Below are 17,038 nucleotides of genomic sequence, written 5' to 3' on the forward strand. Positions count from 1 at the left end.
CGTCGACAGCTCCTGGCTTCCTGCAACACAACGCCATAGTCCGCCCACACTATTTCACTGCGACAAAGACACCTGCAACTGGATATCCTGGCTATATTTCGTCGGTTTTCATGGTTAGGAATGGGCTGGTGGGCGTTCGGGTGTTGTTGACTGGGACACTTTAGAGAGGGCGCGGTGGCTGGTATGCTAAACATACACCTTCAAGGGAAGTTATCCACTTTCATTTTGGAACGACTTATTACTGTTTACAGGGGAGAAAACATCTCCACAGCCTCCCACACCACTCTAAAGCTCCGCCGCTGCTTCCCATTACCGCTAGCACAGACCTCGCTCATGGCGTCCTACCACTGACCTATTGGCCTCATACCTGTTACATTACCTCTATACACCTCGTACATCCTCAACGAATCCATTTATGATACATTACACTCATGAATGAAGGCACCATGCTGTTTTCACGATTTTCTTGCATTTTTTTATTTTTTTATTTTACTTGCCTTGTTTGGCAGCCGTGGACAAGGTTTTTCGGAACGTCTGTAGTTGTAATGGGCATTCCAGCAAGAAGTGTCGTAGTTTTCGTTCGAACACGATTTTCTTCAATGACAGAGCAAGCGCAAATGCGAACTTTCCCAGAAGGCCTCGAATCGTGTTTAAACGACAGATGTCACTAGCCTCGACTACAGCATGTTCGATACGAAATAAGAGCCTTTACGTTTTCAACAACCCTCTTCTTGCAGTCTTCTACGAAACTAGGAAACGCTAAATTGCCAAGGCAAGCCACTCAGTCCACGATGGCACATTGCCCGTACACTGGCGTATAAAAGCTCCCACCTCGCCGACTCCCTCTCTCCAGCATCACCATGTCTACCCCAGAAACTGCTACCAAATTCGCACCTACCCAATCTTCTTCTGTCCTCGGTGGACAGATCATTGGTCGTACTCCGCGCGAGGCTGCTCCTCCCGTGGCTCTCAAGCTCCGTCTTGACCTCAACCTTGAAGTGGAGATCGCCATCCAGGCCAAGGTCAATGGTGATATCACCTTGTCACTCCTGTGAGTGAATTTCGTGCTGTCTGGGGTGTTGTCGAGCTCACTGGTGGGGTTTCAGCGAGTAAATGTGCCGAGGTCATAGAGGGTGGAGTTTAACGTTCGGTGATGGTGTGATAGGTAAGGTTACCTGTTATAGCACCTTGGTTGAAGCACTCGTTGTGATTCATGCGTCGCAAGTCGAGTGGTGGCCATCATTCTATCACGGCGAGGAAAGATACCAACGCTTCGAGGAGACCGGATTAGGGAGTTGAGGATTATGCCGGGGTGCGGAGGTACAAGTTGGCCTGAGCTGGGCGAGTCACGGAAAGAAGCTATGATAATGACTAGCGAACATTTACATAGAAAGTCTCTTCAAAGAAGAGCTAACGCTCGAGAGTGAACGACTCCCGTTTCCCATCGAGTCCCGTCGAACTTTTGAAGGAATAAACGGAACGTAGTTAGGGAATCGGATTCCGCCTAGACTATTTCAACATACTAGGGCATTTGCGTCGATATGAGAACTGTCTCAAATGTTGTTGTGAAGAGAAGACTAAGTAAGCCCGTTGACTAGCGCTAGGATGTCGATCCGGCGGCATGTTCTTCTCTCTCGCAGTGACGTTCCAAAATTGGTCTCGTTGTCGATGCAGGAGGGGGAGAGAATTCCGTTCGGTGTGTTCTGCCCTCTGCTTTACCTAGCTTGCTCACAAATTTCGTGCATCTACATGCAATACTGAATAGCCTGCACTGTCAACGTCTCTATTCACGTCTATAAAACGTCCAGAGTCACCCGAATCAGGACCTCCGATTACCTAGTCCAAAAGTTTATCTCCGGAAGAACACTGACATTGGTAACTAATACACTGTCAACCAAATATCAGTACGGAACCGAAGAACACGGCCATAAAATCTCACCTTGAACCTATATAATGCGCGTAACACATTTACCCATGGCTGCCGGACCGTGAACGCAACCACTCTACACATCCAACAACTCTCTCACCTCCTCACACCCACCCTTTCGACAACGATGGACCTCCGACCGTCCAAAATCAAAAAACTTGAACGTCCCCTCCCCAGTCCTCGCCACATTCCGCGGTTCGAGATCTCCATGCATGACACCCAACGAGTGCAGCTTCTTCACTGAATCGACGAGATTTTTCCTTACATAAAGCAATCAGTTAAAAATCAAGTCGGAGATGACGAGGATGCCTTACCACTCCACCACACCCAAATCCATCTTCACATCATCCCACTCCGAGCCATACACATCCTCAAGACTCTCCCCAACGTTCTCGAGCAAGAACCCAAACCAGCCACCAGCCGGCCTCTGGAACGTCCCATAAAACTGAGGGACGAGGGAACACCCCTTGAGCACCACCTCGTACATGTATAGCTCACGCAAGACCATCTCCGAGTGACATTCCGACACGAGCTTCATAATGCACTTCTTGTCGGCACCTTCGACGCGACAAGAGTATATGCTGCTCCACCTACTCGCTCGAATCTGTTCGAGAAGAATCACTGTGTCAACATGTGTTGACGGAATGTGGGGAGCACCAAGTAGGTTCCTTGGCTGCAAAGGGAGAACTGTTAGAGTGGTTTCGTCGAGAGAACGGAGTTCTTCACTGCTAGGATGGTCTGAACATCTAAAAAGACGTTGAGATGGGTTTCCAATGATAGAAATACGATGTATGTCGCTACAGTTTAACCATGGATGCTGCAATATCATCTAGTAAGATGTATCAGCAATCTTCCACCGTCTGAATAAAGGAAACACACACAGCATTGGTTCCAACTTGAACAGAACATGCAGGGATCCCATCTCGATCCTCGCCACTATCACCCGAGTCGCGTTCATCCCCTTCATCTGGAATTAACTGCAGAGGCTGGTAAAAAGAAGCAGGCGGGCTCTTGACCTCATGTCCAGGAATCAGATTGGCGCATAGCATAGCGACAAGTATGGCAAGGAACGGTTCGGGTTGGATGTCCGCCTGAAACGGCGTGAGCGTTTCTGGGATTGGAAGGGCCTCGTTGGAAAGTCTGAACGCAGGCGAAAGCAGGAGAATGAGTCCCGGACGAGAGGGGTCTGTAGACTTTACTACAAACGGGGCGTAAGAATAAAAGGCACGGGAGATGAGGAGAGGCTCACTAAGCTGTGCAGCAATCGCGATATATCCACCAAAGAACAAGCCAAACTCGGCGTCTGCAACAGCCATCCGCAGTGCGAGCTGAATTGCATGAGATAAGCGGCATAATATGATACTCGACAAACACTCACTTTCGCAACCATGGCCTTGGCACCAGTTTGCTTCTGAGTGGCATCAAGACTGAATGGCATACTCAATGCCTCCGTCTTTGAAAGCAGCACCCAATAACCCTTATCCTCATCAGAACAGGCTTTTAGGGGCACAATTTCAAAGCGACCGTCCTCGGTCTTGTTCCGTCGGCCAACAATAAAGTTGAAATCACCTATCTGGGACCATTGGGATATAGTGACAGGTTCGCGCTTCACACAGATGCCACCTGCGAGACCAGCAGCTGCAGCGATAGCCTCGACAACAGGGTGCACTGCTTCAGCGACATAGCCGTCATACTCGCTCACATGGGTCTCGTTCTGGAAACACACCTCTGACATATTATTCAAGGCATGCTGCATCGACTGACATGACACTTCTCCAATATTGAGGTCATTGACCACTCCACTGATGAACTCTTTGAGGTTTAGGAGGAGATCGGGGTATATCCGGGAGGAGATGAAACGATATTTCGGAGGGGGAGGGTCTTTGGCTGTATAATCTGCAGTCCAAGTCGAACTTTTCACCTCCAAATGCAGCTTAGGTTGATCTGGAAGGAACGTTAAGAGCTCCTTGATATTGGTGGGACAGGCGGCATCCATGATGGAGACCGGTAAACTTGGCTGCGTTTCGATATTTCAATCTCCGACCAATTGCGGATGCACGTGATGACCGTGTCTCCTCTATTTCGTAATATACATATCGAAGCCAATTTGGTGGTCGAGTAAAATTTTGATATGGTAGTGGGAATGCAATATGTAAGTACGGCCGTGGAAACTCTCGAGAGTCGAGCCTCTCTCTTCCACCACGTCCTCCTAGTCCGTCAGAACACCAAAAGTTTTTTTTCTTTTCCTTCTCTCTCGAAGGCACCCCCAAGTCTAGACTGTTACGAGAAGGTACTGCGTTCAGTTTTTTTTTTCTGCCTCGAGTCGGGTTGGAAACCCCTGCCAGGTACTAGTTACTGGTTACCGTTTGTCGCTCCACCTCCAAATGGAGACAAGGAACAAGCATTGGTATTGAAGGGAATCCTTGCCTTCCGGATGATAGCGCGCGCGCTTCGTTCCTAACTTCCCTTCGCGTTTGCTCGGGGTTCCTGGACACGAGGGCGCTTCGTGCGGCTGTATGCGTGATATCAGAAGGCGACTCAAGTATCCGGGTATTCAAAATATAGTACGTGCAACACGTGTTTTATGCAATACGCGCCTGGAATTTAACCTTCTCTCCATACAGTCTTCTCTACTCAATCAGAATGCAACCAAGAGGCACCCGAGTTGCTAAATGCACCGTGCACCGCGCACCATAACGTTGCTCTCGCCCCGGTCCTAGGGGGGACTATACTCGTATAAAAGGACAACTAAGTCCATGCCCTCTCTCCAGCATCACAATGTCTGCCCCAGAAACCAAATTCGCACCTACCCAATCCTCCTCTGTCCTCGGCGGACAGATTGTCGGTCGCACCCCTCGCGAGGCTGCTCCTCCTGCTGCCTTGAAGCTTCGTCTTGACCTTAACCTCGAGGTTGAGATCGCCATCCAGGCCAAGGTCAATGGTGACATCACTTTGTCGCTCCTGTAAGTGCTTTGCTTCCGTTTGGCGCGTCGTCGGGCTGAGTGTTGGTGTTTGCAGTGAGTAAATGTGCTACGCGCATAACTATTAGGGAGGGGTGGGCGTGCAGTCGTCCGTTCGAGGTGAGATTTATCATCGGATGTATTCGTCGGTTTCGTGCTGACATGGACATTTGTTAGACCTAGTCCTTGGTTGACAATGTATTAGTGTCTGTAGATACCAATGTCAGTGTTCTTCTGGGGATAAACGTTCGTTAAGCATTTGAGGTTTTGTGATCAGCGCATCTCGATAATAAGAACCTTTACGACGCCTGTCTCGAGTGTTGTTGTGAAGAGAAGATAAGGCCGTCGGCTAGCGCTGTTGCGGATGTCGACCCAAATACAGCTGGACTGGGCTTAGTGTTTTCGATTGCATGGGTTGTTATGGTCGTGAGAAGAAGAGAAGAGTAGCCAGCGGCATCCTCCGATCGGTCCTCTCTCGCACTGACGCTCGACATGCCAGGCCACCTTGTATGCTTCTCCCTACTCCCTTCTCGACATTTTATGCAAGTCCAGCTCAACGAAACCTCTGCTACCATCCTTCTATTACGGTGTCTACTTGGAACGTGAACTTCTGAAGCTGCACAGCTACAGTACATCACAATTGGTCTTGTCGTCGACGCAATGGGGAGAACGAATTCGGTGCGTTCTGTCCTCTGCTTTACCTAGCTTGCTCACAAACTTCATGCGGCTACATGAAATAGTCCAGCATCATCACACGGTTCGCGTTCAGTCACCCAAACTAGGACCGCCGGCTACCTGTGTCAAAATACTTAGTCCAGGCGGAATCCCTACCTACGTTCCTTTCCGCGACTAGCCCCTCAACGTCGCCCAGGCCAACTTGTACCTCCACATCCCAGCCTAATCCTCAATTCCTTTACCAGGTCTCCTCGTGGCGTTGGTAGCTTTCCCCGCCGTGATAGAACTTTGATGGCCAACACTCGATTCGCAACAGGCATGGATTCACATCGAGGGCTCCGAGTCCGAGTCCACATTCGCGGACAAAATGGTCCGATGCTTATTGGCATAGAGTTCGAATCTCTCGAGATGTAATCGTCAATCCAGGACGGACAGTTAGTTCGTCTGTTCTTCGCGTCCTCAGCTGCTGTATCCAAGCTGTAGCTCACGCCATTGCCGGGGCGTAAATATAAGAACCCACCCCCAAGCTCGGGCCTTTGAAAACACAATCCAGACAAGAGAGTGGCCTCTATTATTTAAAGGACTTGTGCTGTCAATGAATCGGTTTTAGGTCCATCGGCTAGACCGGTGCTATTGACATCGAGATTTGAACTTGCCTTCGTTCCGCGAGGGCTTTGGACCAACTTCATTAGCCTTGTGAGAGTAGTCCATCTTCGTCCAAGCTATATTCTAGTACCTCAACTAGATACTATGAAGTATGGATATTAACATCGATCGCTTGCCAGGGGAACGTAAGTGACAAGTGTCAACTAGACCTTGATATGAAAGCGAGCCCAAGTAACTTTACTGAGCGAAAGGTAACCAGAGACCATAACACGTCGGATCCTGAACGAAGGCTTCAAGTCATATTTTGCATCCTCGGCGCGCGCAAGAGAAAGAGGAAAGGAGGCGGACAACGAGATGTTACCGTTACCAGCGTTGAAATTCTTCTTGCCAGGTCGCGTATTCCCAAGAGGATACGGCTAGGGGCTCGAAACGGGCGGCCTGCCAGTGCCTCTGATGTGTCCACCAGACGAATGTAGCGCTGGTGGAACGATCACAAGGTGATGGTTTGGACGAGATGCGAATCCTGATGTGTTGTCATGTGCAACGACGAAGGAGCAAAAGACATGAGACGTAACAAACCACATCCTGGCGGGGAAGAAAGGATTACATCTCGGAAAGAGTCGAACTCCATGCTCCTCGTCATGATGAGCATCGGACCCTCTTGTCCGCGAGAGCGATACGTGCAACTTGTAGTCGCGACCAGGCAAAGAAAGTCTTGCTGAAGGGTGGCAGAGGTAAGGCGCGAGAGAAGCTGTGGTGCACATCTGAGCACGTCGTCTGACGAAAGAGCGGGATGACGCAGACTTGGGAGGCGCCGCTCGGTCGCTTCAGGTAACACGTCCTCTCCTGTATCCCCTTCCACGAGCTAAAAGGGTGGACGGTGTTTTGAATGATACGAGAAGGGCCTCAACATCAACGCTGTCGTAAATAGTTAAAACCGACATAGACGCGTCAAAGGAAGTTTGTCTTCAGAGCCTAGGCGGGAGCTTGAACCTTTTCGGATTTTGCGCCTGATGAGGATTGGCATCTCCCAAATGTGGTAGTTACGACAGATTCAGAAGAACGCGGTAGCAACAGATCATTAATTGGAGCCCCGTTCCAACAAGCGTTAGACCAGCATCGTATACTTGGTGCCGAACGAAAGGAGCCTATTGTCCGATTCAGCATACAGCACACGCAAACAACGCATCATAAGATGGAGCGATTGCGAGCTCTCGATCCTCGCTGCTCATTCAAGCCAGGGATGTACGAACTCGAATTGTCCCTGCACTTCTTTTCGGTTCCATGAAACAGTTAGTCTATCTTTTAGCTGAGCGGAGGGGAGGGGGACAAACTGTTTCACGTCGCGAGTGAATGAGGCACATTCAATGGTCCAGTGGCGTCAGCAATTTCGGGTATCTGTGTGATGATGGGTACGTTGGGAGGAGATATCAATGGGCCGCTCAAGAGATCAATTGAGAGTAAAACGAGGTCGAGTTCCGGGAGAACCAGAGTTTGTCGTTTTCAGGGTCGCGTTGGTGAATTTATTCAAGTCGAAGCAAAACGCGGTGGCGCAACTTGGGCTGTGGTAACTAGGGATTGATAGGCTTCGTGCAAGGACCTCGCAATTTGCTAGTTCTGCGATAGGTGCTGAGCGTTGTGGGCTAGCCCGTTCGGTATGACGAGATGGGGAATTTTTGAGTATGTGGCTGACATTTGGTAAGGGATAAATTCGGGGCGCACAAGTACTGCGTGATTTTCATGGTGAGAAGGTCGTGGTGGGTAAGAGGCAAGCCGGGGGTTATTCCCACGGTCTAAACTCTGGACCTACAAATACCCACCGTACGCTGTATTTTCGTTCGAACGCGATTTTCTTCAACGACAAAGCAAGCGCAAATGCGAACTTTCCAAGAAGGCCTCGAATCGCGTTTAAACGACAGATGTCACTAGCCTCAACTACAGCATGTTCGATACGAAATAAGAGCCTTTACGTTTTCAACAACCCTCTTCTTGCAGTCTTCTACGAAACTAGGAAACGCTAAATTGCCAAGGCAAGACACTCGGTCCACGATGGCACATTGCCCGTACACTGGCGTATAAAAGCTCCCACCTCGCCGACTCCCTCTCTTCAGCATCACCATGTCTACCCCAGAAACTGCTACCAAATTCGCACCGACCCAATCTTCCTCTCAAATCGTCGGTCGTACTCCGCGCGAGGCTGCTCCCCCTGCAGCTCTCAAGCTCTGTCTTGACCTCGACCTCGAGGTTGAGATCGCCATTCAGGCCAAGGTCAATGGTGATATCACCTTGTCGCTCCTGTGAGTGCAGTACTTCTGTTTGGTGCGTCGTCGGGCTGATTGTTGGGTTTTACAGCGAGTAAATGTGGCTATGCGCATACCAGGAAGAGGTCGGCGTGCAATCGTCAGTTCAAGGTGAGATTTTATGGACATATTCGTCGGTTTCGGTCTGATATTTAGTAGACCTAGTCCTTGGTTGACAGTGTATTAGTGTCTGTATACCTATTAGATACTAATGACAGTGTTATTCTGGGGACAATGAACGGCTATGATATCACAGCAGAAATCAGAGCACTCACTGGGGACAGGTTGGAGATGCGGGTTGAGGCGTGGAACCCGCCGGCTATGGAAGACTGAGCCGGGTTTAAATTTCATGGGTCGACCATCATCGGATGAGACAGAGTTTAAGTACATCCTGACTGGCGCGTCGATGCCGTAGGCAGTTCATACGTGATGCGGGCATCTGTCCAAATTTATGTATCATCAAACCCCCATTGGTGTGATGCGCCGGGAGGATTCTTCCCAAAGTCTTCAACTTGAACCTAGGTCGGGCATTGAGACTTCGTTATTCCAAATAGAACTGGCGACTTTTTCAGTGGCTTGCTCTCTATTTTCCATCGTGCGCGGCCTAATTCAATCATCAAACTGATACAAAAACACGCGGAAGCACAAGCATCGATTCTCTTCATACAAACACGTCACTACTGTAATCTCGAAACACTTGGTACAAATGGAAACAACAACTGTTGAAGTTATGCACTGGTCCACTCTTCTTAGTCAACCTTGTTGAGGGTCCACTGGTTCTCCTTCCTTTGGATGTCCGCTCCGCTCCTGACTTGGACCTGTATACGTTCAATCCTCAAACTCACATTCTCAGCAAGGATGTAGCAGACAGCAGACTTACGATTGGGCCGATCTGGACGCCCGTAACCCAAAACAAGTCCTGACCTGAAGCGGGAATGATCCTGACAGACCAGACGGTACATTTAACGGAAAATCTGGCACAGCTAGCCACCGACTTACTCATAGAACTCGGTCGAAGCCGGAGCGACATCAACCTGCCAGTTCACAGGCTCGCTAGACCAGATGAGCTCACTACCGGATGCAGCGTTCTGTTTGTATCCGAGATTGGAAAGTGTCGACGATCGAAGGGTTGAAGGAAAATACCTGAGGCAAAGTGACGTACAATCCATTGATGCCCTTGATGGTGACATTGACGGTGCTAGGGGATTGAACGACCTTACTGAAGGTCAAAGTCTGTGACAAGGTCGGTCAGCATTAGATGCTACTCCTGAACGTCAACCATAACTCACAGCGCCCTCAGGGATGCCGCCGTTACCATCGGCTGTTGCGACGGTCTGGCCGGGTACATCAGAGTTGGTGCTGGTGATATAGTAACCGGTTTCAGCACTTTGAGCGGTATAGTTCTGAGACATGGTTGTTAGTTGTTGATATTGTTGGTGAATTGAGGAGGGGAAGTGTGAGGATGTCAAGAGGCGAAGGATTGCAGTTTTATACTGCCAGCTGTGGGTGAGTGACCAAGACTCGGAATAAACGAACATGACGATTCTCTGTGTTGACATATTTTTCTAAGGACTGCTCAAGGCCCCGTCGACCCACAGTGTATGTATTACTTACAGCATGCTTTGGAGAAATCCCATGATCGTACGGTGATATTCCAGTCCGACGGGTGTCATTGGTGACTTATTGTACATTGCGACAGAACCCTAGAATTCAGGCCCAGAGTAATACACCAATATAAAAATTTTAATGGTTCTCACCTCACCGTCACGGTCTTTTCTCATGGTAGTTTATTTGGTTGCAGTGCGTTCATATGACGTTCCCTTCGTACAGAGATGCCCAACTCAATGCGACTTTGGACCTTACCTAAACTCGGAACTCTGTTCTTGCGGCACCATGATTCTTTCTCCTTGAACAAACAGCAGAGGTCACCCCTTTGTGCTGTCTGGGGTGTTGTCGAGCTGATTTTTGGGGTTTCAGCGAGTGATTGTGCCGAGGTCGTAGAGGGTAGAGTGAACGTTCGGTGATGGTGTGATAGGTAAGGGCACTTGCGATGTAGCACCTTGGTTGAAGCGCTAAAATCATTACAAGTGGGCGGAGACAATGTCCTGTATATCCCATCTGATTATCTCTCCCTTTTCCTATCCAACCTCTTGGGCGTATTTAGCGGTGTTCATACCTTTAGATATCAATTTGAGTGTTGTTTGGGGTCCATACCAAGTTTGAAACGAATTTAAGCTTCCTTTTTCGGACTTGCTAGTTCTCTTCCTACCATCACTACAGAACACGCTCGTTTCATCAGAAGTTTTGAGGCTCTTAACATCTCACGTCCATGTCAATGCTTAATGGGCCATCGCTTATCTTCATTCAAAGTCTGTTGTCTTGTTGAGAAAGATGCTATCGTCCAGCCCAGCTTGTGCAAATCGACCGACCTTTTGGGCAGATGCGCAATGCCTTGAGGATGAAGGGAAGGTCGGAGCTATCATCATGAAGGTACGCGATTTTGTCGATCTTTCTGAAGTCTCAGCATAGACCTACACCAGCCCAATTCCTTTGACCGACGTCTCTTAGACGTTCCACCGTAAATATCAAAGTGCTTATCAACTCCAAGGACCTGGCACTCGAACCCATGGAACTCCATTTCTCAACGTTCCACCAGGCTCATGAAAGACCTGTCGCAGCATTACAACGAGCTCACGATGACGACGAAACCATCCATATCCTCACAGTTGACATCGAGAGGGTCAACTCGTTCTGATTCACACCGCTATGTTCTCAAAATCCAGTATGGGTGCTGTCGTTGAGCGCAGCGTTCAAGGCCTTCTGACAGTGATGCACCTTCCTCAAAGTCTCGCTGCTGCCTCAGTCGCAGCCTCGATCCTCCCTCTTGTCTTACATCATGACCGCTTGTCCCGCCAACATCAATGAATTCCTCACCTTCCTTCCCCAACAACACAAGCCACCTCCAAACTCGACGAGTTCTGCAGACTCGGATTCCTACACCCCCCTCGAACTCGTCCCTCCAGAGCACCGCTTCATCTCCTCCCAGCTATACCCCAATCTCCTCCTAAACCTGAAAGACATCATCGGTGGAGTGGTCAATGACCTCGGCGTTGGCGACGTGTCGTGTCAGTCGATGCAGGATGCCTTGGACGATATGGCAATGGTGTCTTTCCGGACGGAGCGCCAGGTGAGCGAGTATGGCGGCTATGTCGCTGAAGTGGTGCGACCTGTCGTCAAGGGTCTCGCAGGTCGCATAATCAGTGTGCGCCACCAAGCTGTCGGTATACTCCAAGGGTCCCAGATAGGCTCCTTCAGTTTTACTATTGGACGACGGGACAAGACCGAGGACGGTCGGTTTCATTGGGTGTCACTAAACGCCTGTGCCGATATGAATGTGGCGCATCCGGTGTTGCTCGCACAAGCGGAAGCGTTGAGTAGGCCATTCAGTCTTGATGCTACTCGCAAGCAAACTGGTGCGAAGGCCATGGTCGTGAAAGTAAGTGTTCATCGACATCGAGTATCATATTATGCCGCTAATCTCATACAATTCAGCTTGCATTGCAGATGGTAGCTGCAAACACCGAGTTTGGGTTTTTCTTTGGTGGATATATCGCGATTGCTGCACAGCTTGGTGAGCCTCTCCTCATTTCCCGTGGCCTTTTATTCTTACACCACCATTTGTAGTAAAGTCTACAGACCCCTCTCGTTTGGGACTCATCCTCCTGCTTTCGCCTGCGTTCAGACTTTCCAATGAGGCCCTTCCAATCCCAGAAACGCTCACGCCGTTTCAGGCTACCATACAACCCGAGCCGTTCCTTGCCATACTCGTCGCTATGTTATGCGCCAATCTGGTTCCTGGACATGAGGTCAAGAGCCCGCCTGCTGCTTTTTACCAGCCTCTGCCATATAAAGAAGATGAACACGACTCAGGTGATAATGACGAAGATCGAGATGGTATCCCTGCGTGTTCTGTTCAAGTCGGAACCAATGCTGTGTGTGTTTTCCGGTATTCAGATAGTGGAAGATTGCTGATACACTTCATTAGATGATATTGCAGCATCCGTGGTTGAACTGTAGCGACATACACCGTATATCTATCATCGGAAACCCACCTCAACGTCTTTTAAATTTAGATGTGCAGAACATCCTAGCAGTGAAGAGGCTCCATCTCTCTCGACGAAACCACTCTAACCCTCTTCCCTGCAGCCGCGGAACCTAATTCGTGCTCCCCGCATTCCGTCAATAGACGTTAACACGGTGACTCTTCTCGAACAGATTCGAGCGAGTAGATGGAGCAGCATATACACATGTCGCCTCGAAGGTGCCGACAAGCTGTGCATCATGAAGCTCGTGTCGGAACGTCACTCGGAGATGGTCTTGCGTGAGCTATACATGTACGAGGTGGTGCTCAAGGGGTGTTCCCTCGTCCCTCAGTTTTATGGAACGTTCCAGAGGCCGGCTGGTGGCTGGTTTGGGTTCTTGCTTGAGAACGTTAGGGAGTCTTGAGGATGTGTATGGCTCGGAGTGGGGTGATGTGAAGGTGGATTTGGGTGTGGTGAAGTGGTGAGGCGTCCTCGTTATCTCTCCGACTTGATTTTTAACCGATTGTTCTAAGGAAAAATCTTGTCGATTCGGTGAAGAAACTGCATTCGTTGGGTGTCATGCACTGGGATCTGGAACCGCGGAATGTGGCAAGGGCTGGGGAAGGGACGTTCAAGTTTTTTGATTTTGGACGGTCGGAGATGCATCGTTGTCGAAGGGATGGGTGTGAGGAGTTGAGAGAGTTGTTGGATGTGTAGTGGGTGTGGGCTGGGGGAATGATTAGAGGACGATTGAAGCTCGGAAAGGCATGCCATCCCGCAGTTTTGGAGTCAGTTTTTAGCGAGCTTACCAGTTTGGTTTCTGTGGTCAAATTATCCGTTCTATAAGAGTCCCGCGGGTGTATGTATTAAGCTAATCCTTGCTGTACCGGAAGATATGATTGGCTATTTCCGACTCGAAGGTATGAGCGTTCACCTCGGTCGGTGCAGGTGAGCAGGCATCTTCAGTTATGATTGACGTTAACCTGTCTCTTAGGCGTGATTGGTCTGACGACTGCCCTCAAAGCGTTACAGAATTTGTAGGTTTGGGACGACTTATACCTTTCTTCGTTGGTGCTGTTCGACTCTGTGCTCATGGTGGGACGATTTCAAGAGCATACGTACGTGGCCCCGACCTTTTGAGGCTCGTACGTCAACATCGCGGCGGTGAATGGAAAACGCGGCCAACGTTTGTTACTACAAGAAGTGTTGGTGCAATTCCCTGAAATAAGGTAAGTCCAATAGACTAGAGCACCTCCAATCCACCCTGACCACGCTCCTTTCGCACTGAATCAAGCGCAGTGTTGATTCACATCTCATTCCGGCTGCTAATATCTGGACCATATTCATTTATGAGAAATGTTACTGGGCGGAGTGCCAAAACGAAGTGAACATTCATCCCTTCACGCAAAGTGGGTGCCGCCGTGGTAAAATAACCCACAACAACTCCGTTTATTGAAACTTGTGATAGGGCCGCAGCTGGATGACGCATTTTGACAGGATGCTTGAAGGCCCTGTATCTAGAAGGGCGGTTACGCGACACTAAGTTGTCGTACCTATGCCTTGTGGAGTGAAAGAAGAGTCGGACGGTCATGCACGCTATTGATTCTCTTTTGACAAAGGGACTGGGGGGTAGAGCGTTCCAAGAGGTCACGTTGTGGTGGTACACAACGGAAGGCACGAAAAAGTACTTCTGGAGCCGGTACATTTTCTTTGCGGAGAAACAAGACCTCGAAATGTCGCAATATCTCACATTGACTTCAAGTCGTAAAGATGAGTTCGCACAAATGAGTTGAAAGATGAGATAACTTCCTTACTGTTTTAGGTGAAGGAAAAGAACCGAAGAAACGGGATGAAAAAGGTGTCCCCGCACTCAGAACAAAGGAAACCGGAGCACTAAAGAGGACGTGTTTTTCCATTGCGTTTTCCGTGTCCCGTCTGCGTACAAAGGGGATGAAGAGTCACGACATTTTTAGAATGCCTTGTTCCGTTCTCAGGAAAATGAACCGGCCCCAGCAGTGAAGGCACATACATGTAGGTCCCGGTCTTGCATATGTTTCAAACCGAGTTTCTCGATACTCGGAACTTCAATGGAGCGTGCGCTGAGATCTGTCAAAGGTAGTCTATTTGTCACGAAGGTATCACGAATTGATGAGAGGTTGCTTAACGTTCAGAATTTGAATGTGCCCGGACGGTACCACGGTGGAGCAGCGTCTACAGGTGACCTCTGCTGTTTGTTCAAGGAGAAAGAATCACGGTGCCGCAAGAACAGAGTTCCGAGTTTAGGTAAGGTCCAAAGTCGCATCGAGGTTGGGCGTCTCTGTACGAAGGGAACGTCATATGAACGCACTGCAACCAAATAAACTACCACGAGAACAGACCGTGACGGTGAGGTGAGAACCATTAGAATTATTACATTGGTGTATGACTCTCGGCCCGAATTCTAGGGTTCTGTCGCGATGTACAATAAGTCACCAATGACATTTGTCGGACTGGAATATCGCCGTACGATCATGAGATTTCTCCAAAGCATGCTGTAAGTAATACATACACTGTGGGTCGACGGAGCCTTGAGCAGTCCTTAGAAAAATATGTCAACACAGAGAATCGTCATGTTCGTTTATTCCGAATCTTCAGCTGGCAGTATAAAACTGCAATCTTTCGCCTCTTGATATCCTCACACTTCCCCTCCTCAATTCACCAACAATATCGACAACTAACAACCATGTCTCAGAACTATACCGCTCAAAGTGTTCAAACCGATTACTATATCACCAGCACCAAGTGTGATGTACCCGGCCAGATCGTCGCAACAGCCGATGGTAACGGCGGCATCCCTGAGGGCGCTGTGAGTTGTGGTTGACGTTCAGGAGTAGCATCTAATGCTGACCGACCTCGTCGCAGACTTTGACCTTCAATAAGGCCCTTCAACCCACTATCACCACCAATGTCACCATCAAGGGCATCAATGGATTGTATGCCGCTTTGCCTCAGGTATTTTCCTTCAACCCTTCGATCGTCGACACTTTCCAATCTCAGATACAAACAGAACGCTGCATCCGGTAGTAAGCTCATCTGGTCTAGCGAGCCTGTGAACTGGCAGGTTGATGCCACTTCGACCGCCGGGCAGTATGAGTAAGTCGGTGGCTAACTGTGCCAGATTTTCCGTTAAATGTACCGTCTGGTCTGTCAGGATCATTCCCGCTTCGGGTCAGGACTTGTATTGGTTTACGGACGTCAGCATCGGCCCAATCGTAAGTCTGCTGTCTGCTACATCCTTGCTGAGAATGCGAGTTTGAGGATTGAACGTATACAGGTCCAAGTCAGGAAGGGATCAGAGACCCAAGAGGGGAACAACGCGTGGGTCCTCAACAAGGTTAACTAAGAAGAGCGGACCAGTGCATAACTTCAACAGTTGTTTCCATTTGTACCAAGTGTTTCGAGATTACAGTAGTGACGTGTTCGTATGAAGAGAATCGATGCTTATGCTTCCGCGTGTTTTTGTATCAGTTGGATGATTGAATTAGGCCGCGCACGATGGAAAATAGAGAACAAGCCACTAAAAAATTCGCCGGTTCTATTTGGAATAGCGAAGTCTCAATGCCTGAACAAGGTTCAAATTGAAGACTTTGGACAGAATCCTCCCGCATCACACCAATGGGGGTTTGATGATATATAAATTTGGACGGATGCCCGCATCACGTATGAACTGCCTGCAGCATCTACGCGCCAGTCAGGATGTACTTAAACTCTGTTTCATCCGATGATGGTCGACCCATGAAACCCAGCCAGTCTTCCATAGCCCGCGGGTTCCACACCTCAACCCGCATCTCCAACCTGTCCCCAGTGAGTGCTCTGATTTCTGCTGCGATATCATAGCCGTCCGTTGATGTACACTCATCACCCGCAACTGCAGTTCAACAGTTTTTATCAACCTTGCGTCACGGCAGGAGCGTATCATATCGAGGATGGGATACCACTCATCTTTCTCTGCAGGTGCCATTATGCAAAGGATGAGATGGCGTAGGTTGGATAGGACTGAGGGAAGACTGAGGGTCTCGGCAACTTGGTCGAATTGTGGATCAAGTTGAACTTTAAGGCGAGAGATGGTAGAACAAGCCTCCGATGAGAGCATATTGCCGATCAAGGCTGGCGACTCCGAAGAGAGAGGCTTGGCCAATGTACGCTCAGCACAACTGAAGCTCTCGAGATGGCATCCCGATCGATGGAGGAAGGAAGTGATACAGGCTGGTTGTTGCCCTGGTGACCGGGACACGACGTTGGAGGAGAGGCGCATTAGGAAGTTGACAAAATCTGCGCGATCCACAGAGAGATGACGAAGTTCCGCCATAATCACCGGCGCTTCGACTCGGAGTTTGACCGACGACTTCCAGAAGGGCCGAAGGCTACATGTTCTGAGCTTGGGTAGGTGGGACTCGGAGAGGAGCTGGAAATCTTCTGGGCCAGTGATACATCCGGAATAATGAGTTA

The 17,038-nt window shown here is 49.4% G+C and overlaps 6 protein-coding genes across 6 annotated transcripts; 4 read left to right on the forward strand and 2 right to left on the reverse strand.

Moving 5' to 3' along the window:
* The first annotated feature begins 573 nt into the window (after positions 1-573).
* EV420DRAFT_1766946 (uncharacterized protein) lies at positions 574-1,528 on the forward strand. The gene is made up of 2 exons (XM_060480904.1): positions 574-1,051; positions 1,111-1,528. The coding sequence occupies exons 1-2, from the start codon at positions 861-863 to the stop codon at positions 1,142-1,144; spliced, it is 225 nt and encodes a 74-aa protein (XP_060326834.1). The 5' UTR covers positions 574-860; the 3' UTR covers positions 1,145-1,528.
* Positions 1,529-1,787: 259 nt separating this feature from the next.
* EV420DRAFT_773976 (uncharacterized protein) lies at positions 1,788-4,030 on the reverse strand. The gene is made up of 6 exons (XM_060483417.1): positions 3,306-4,030; positions 3,177-3,255; positions 2,809-3,125; positions 2,242-2,756; positions 1,940-2,187; positions 1,788-1,887 (listed from the first exon to the last, which is right to left on the reverse strand). Exons 1-5 carry the CDS (start codon positions 3,921-3,923, stop codon positions 2,004-2,006), a joined length of 1,713 nt encoding a protein of 570 aa, XP_060326835.1. The 5' UTR covers positions 3,924-4,030; the 3' UTR covers positions 1,788-1,887; positions 1,940-2,003.
* Positions 4,031-4,653: 623 nt separating this feature from the next.
* EV420DRAFT_1564541 (uncharacterized protein) lies at positions 4,654-5,117 on the forward strand. Its single transcript, XM_060473982.1, has 3 exons — positions 4,654-4,890; positions 4,946-5,007; positions 5,065-5,117. The coding sequence occupies exons 1-2, from the start codon at positions 4,706-4,708 to the stop codon at positions 4,950-4,952; spliced, it is 192 nt and encodes a 63-aa protein (XP_060326836.1). The 5' UTR covers positions 4,654-4,705; the 3' UTR covers positions 4,953-5,007; positions 5,065-5,117.
* Positions 5,118-9,217: 4,100 nt separating this feature from the next.
* On the reverse strand, positions 9,218-9,880 carry EV420DRAFT_1483085 (uncharacterized protein; the record flags this gene model as incomplete). The annotated part of the gene is given in 5 exon segments (XM_060469940.1): positions 9,218-9,286; positions 9,349-9,409; positions 9,468-9,611; positions 9,631-9,701; positions 9,758-9,880. The coding sequence occupies 5 exon segments, from the start codon at positions 9,878-9,880 to the stop codon at positions 9,218-9,220; spliced, it is 468 nt and encodes a 155-aa protein (XP_060326837.1).
* Positions 9,881-11,248: 1,368 nt separating this feature from the next.
* EV420DRAFT_774200 (uncharacterized protein) lies at positions 11,249-12,765 on the forward strand. The gene is made up of 5 exons (XM_060483418.1): positions 11,249-11,964; positions 12,021-12,099; positions 12,153-12,462; positions 12,514-12,621; positions 12,675-12,765. Exons 1-4 carry the CDS (start codon positions 11,365-11,367, stop codon positions 12,515-12,517), a joined length of 993 nt encoding a protein of 330 aa, XP_060326838.1. The 5' UTR covers positions 11,249-11,364; the 3' UTR covers positions 12,518-12,621; positions 12,675-12,765.
* A 48-nt stretch (positions 12,766-12,813) lies between these two features.
* EV420DRAFT_1564571 (uncharacterized protein) lies at positions 12,814-13,624 on the forward strand. Its single transcript, XM_060473983.1, has 3 exons — positions 12,814-13,031; positions 13,084-13,498; positions 13,545-13,624. The coding sequence occupies exons 1-2, from the start codon at positions 12,907-12,909 to the stop codon at positions 13,265-13,267; spliced, it is 309 nt and encodes a 102-aa protein (XP_060326839.1). The 5' UTR covers positions 12,814-12,906; the 3' UTR covers positions 13,268-13,498; positions 13,545-13,624.
* The last annotated feature ends 3,414 nt before the right edge of the window (positions 13,625-17,038 follow it).

Source organism: Desarmillaria tabescens, assembly GCF_030435595.1.
Source record: "Desarmillaria tabescens strain CCBAS 213 chromosome Unknown EV420scaffold_38, whole genome shotgun sequence".
NCBI classification, from domain to species: Eukaryota; Fungi; Basidiomycota; class Agaricomycetes; order Agaricales; family Physalacriaceae; genus Desarmillaria; species Desarmillaria tabescens.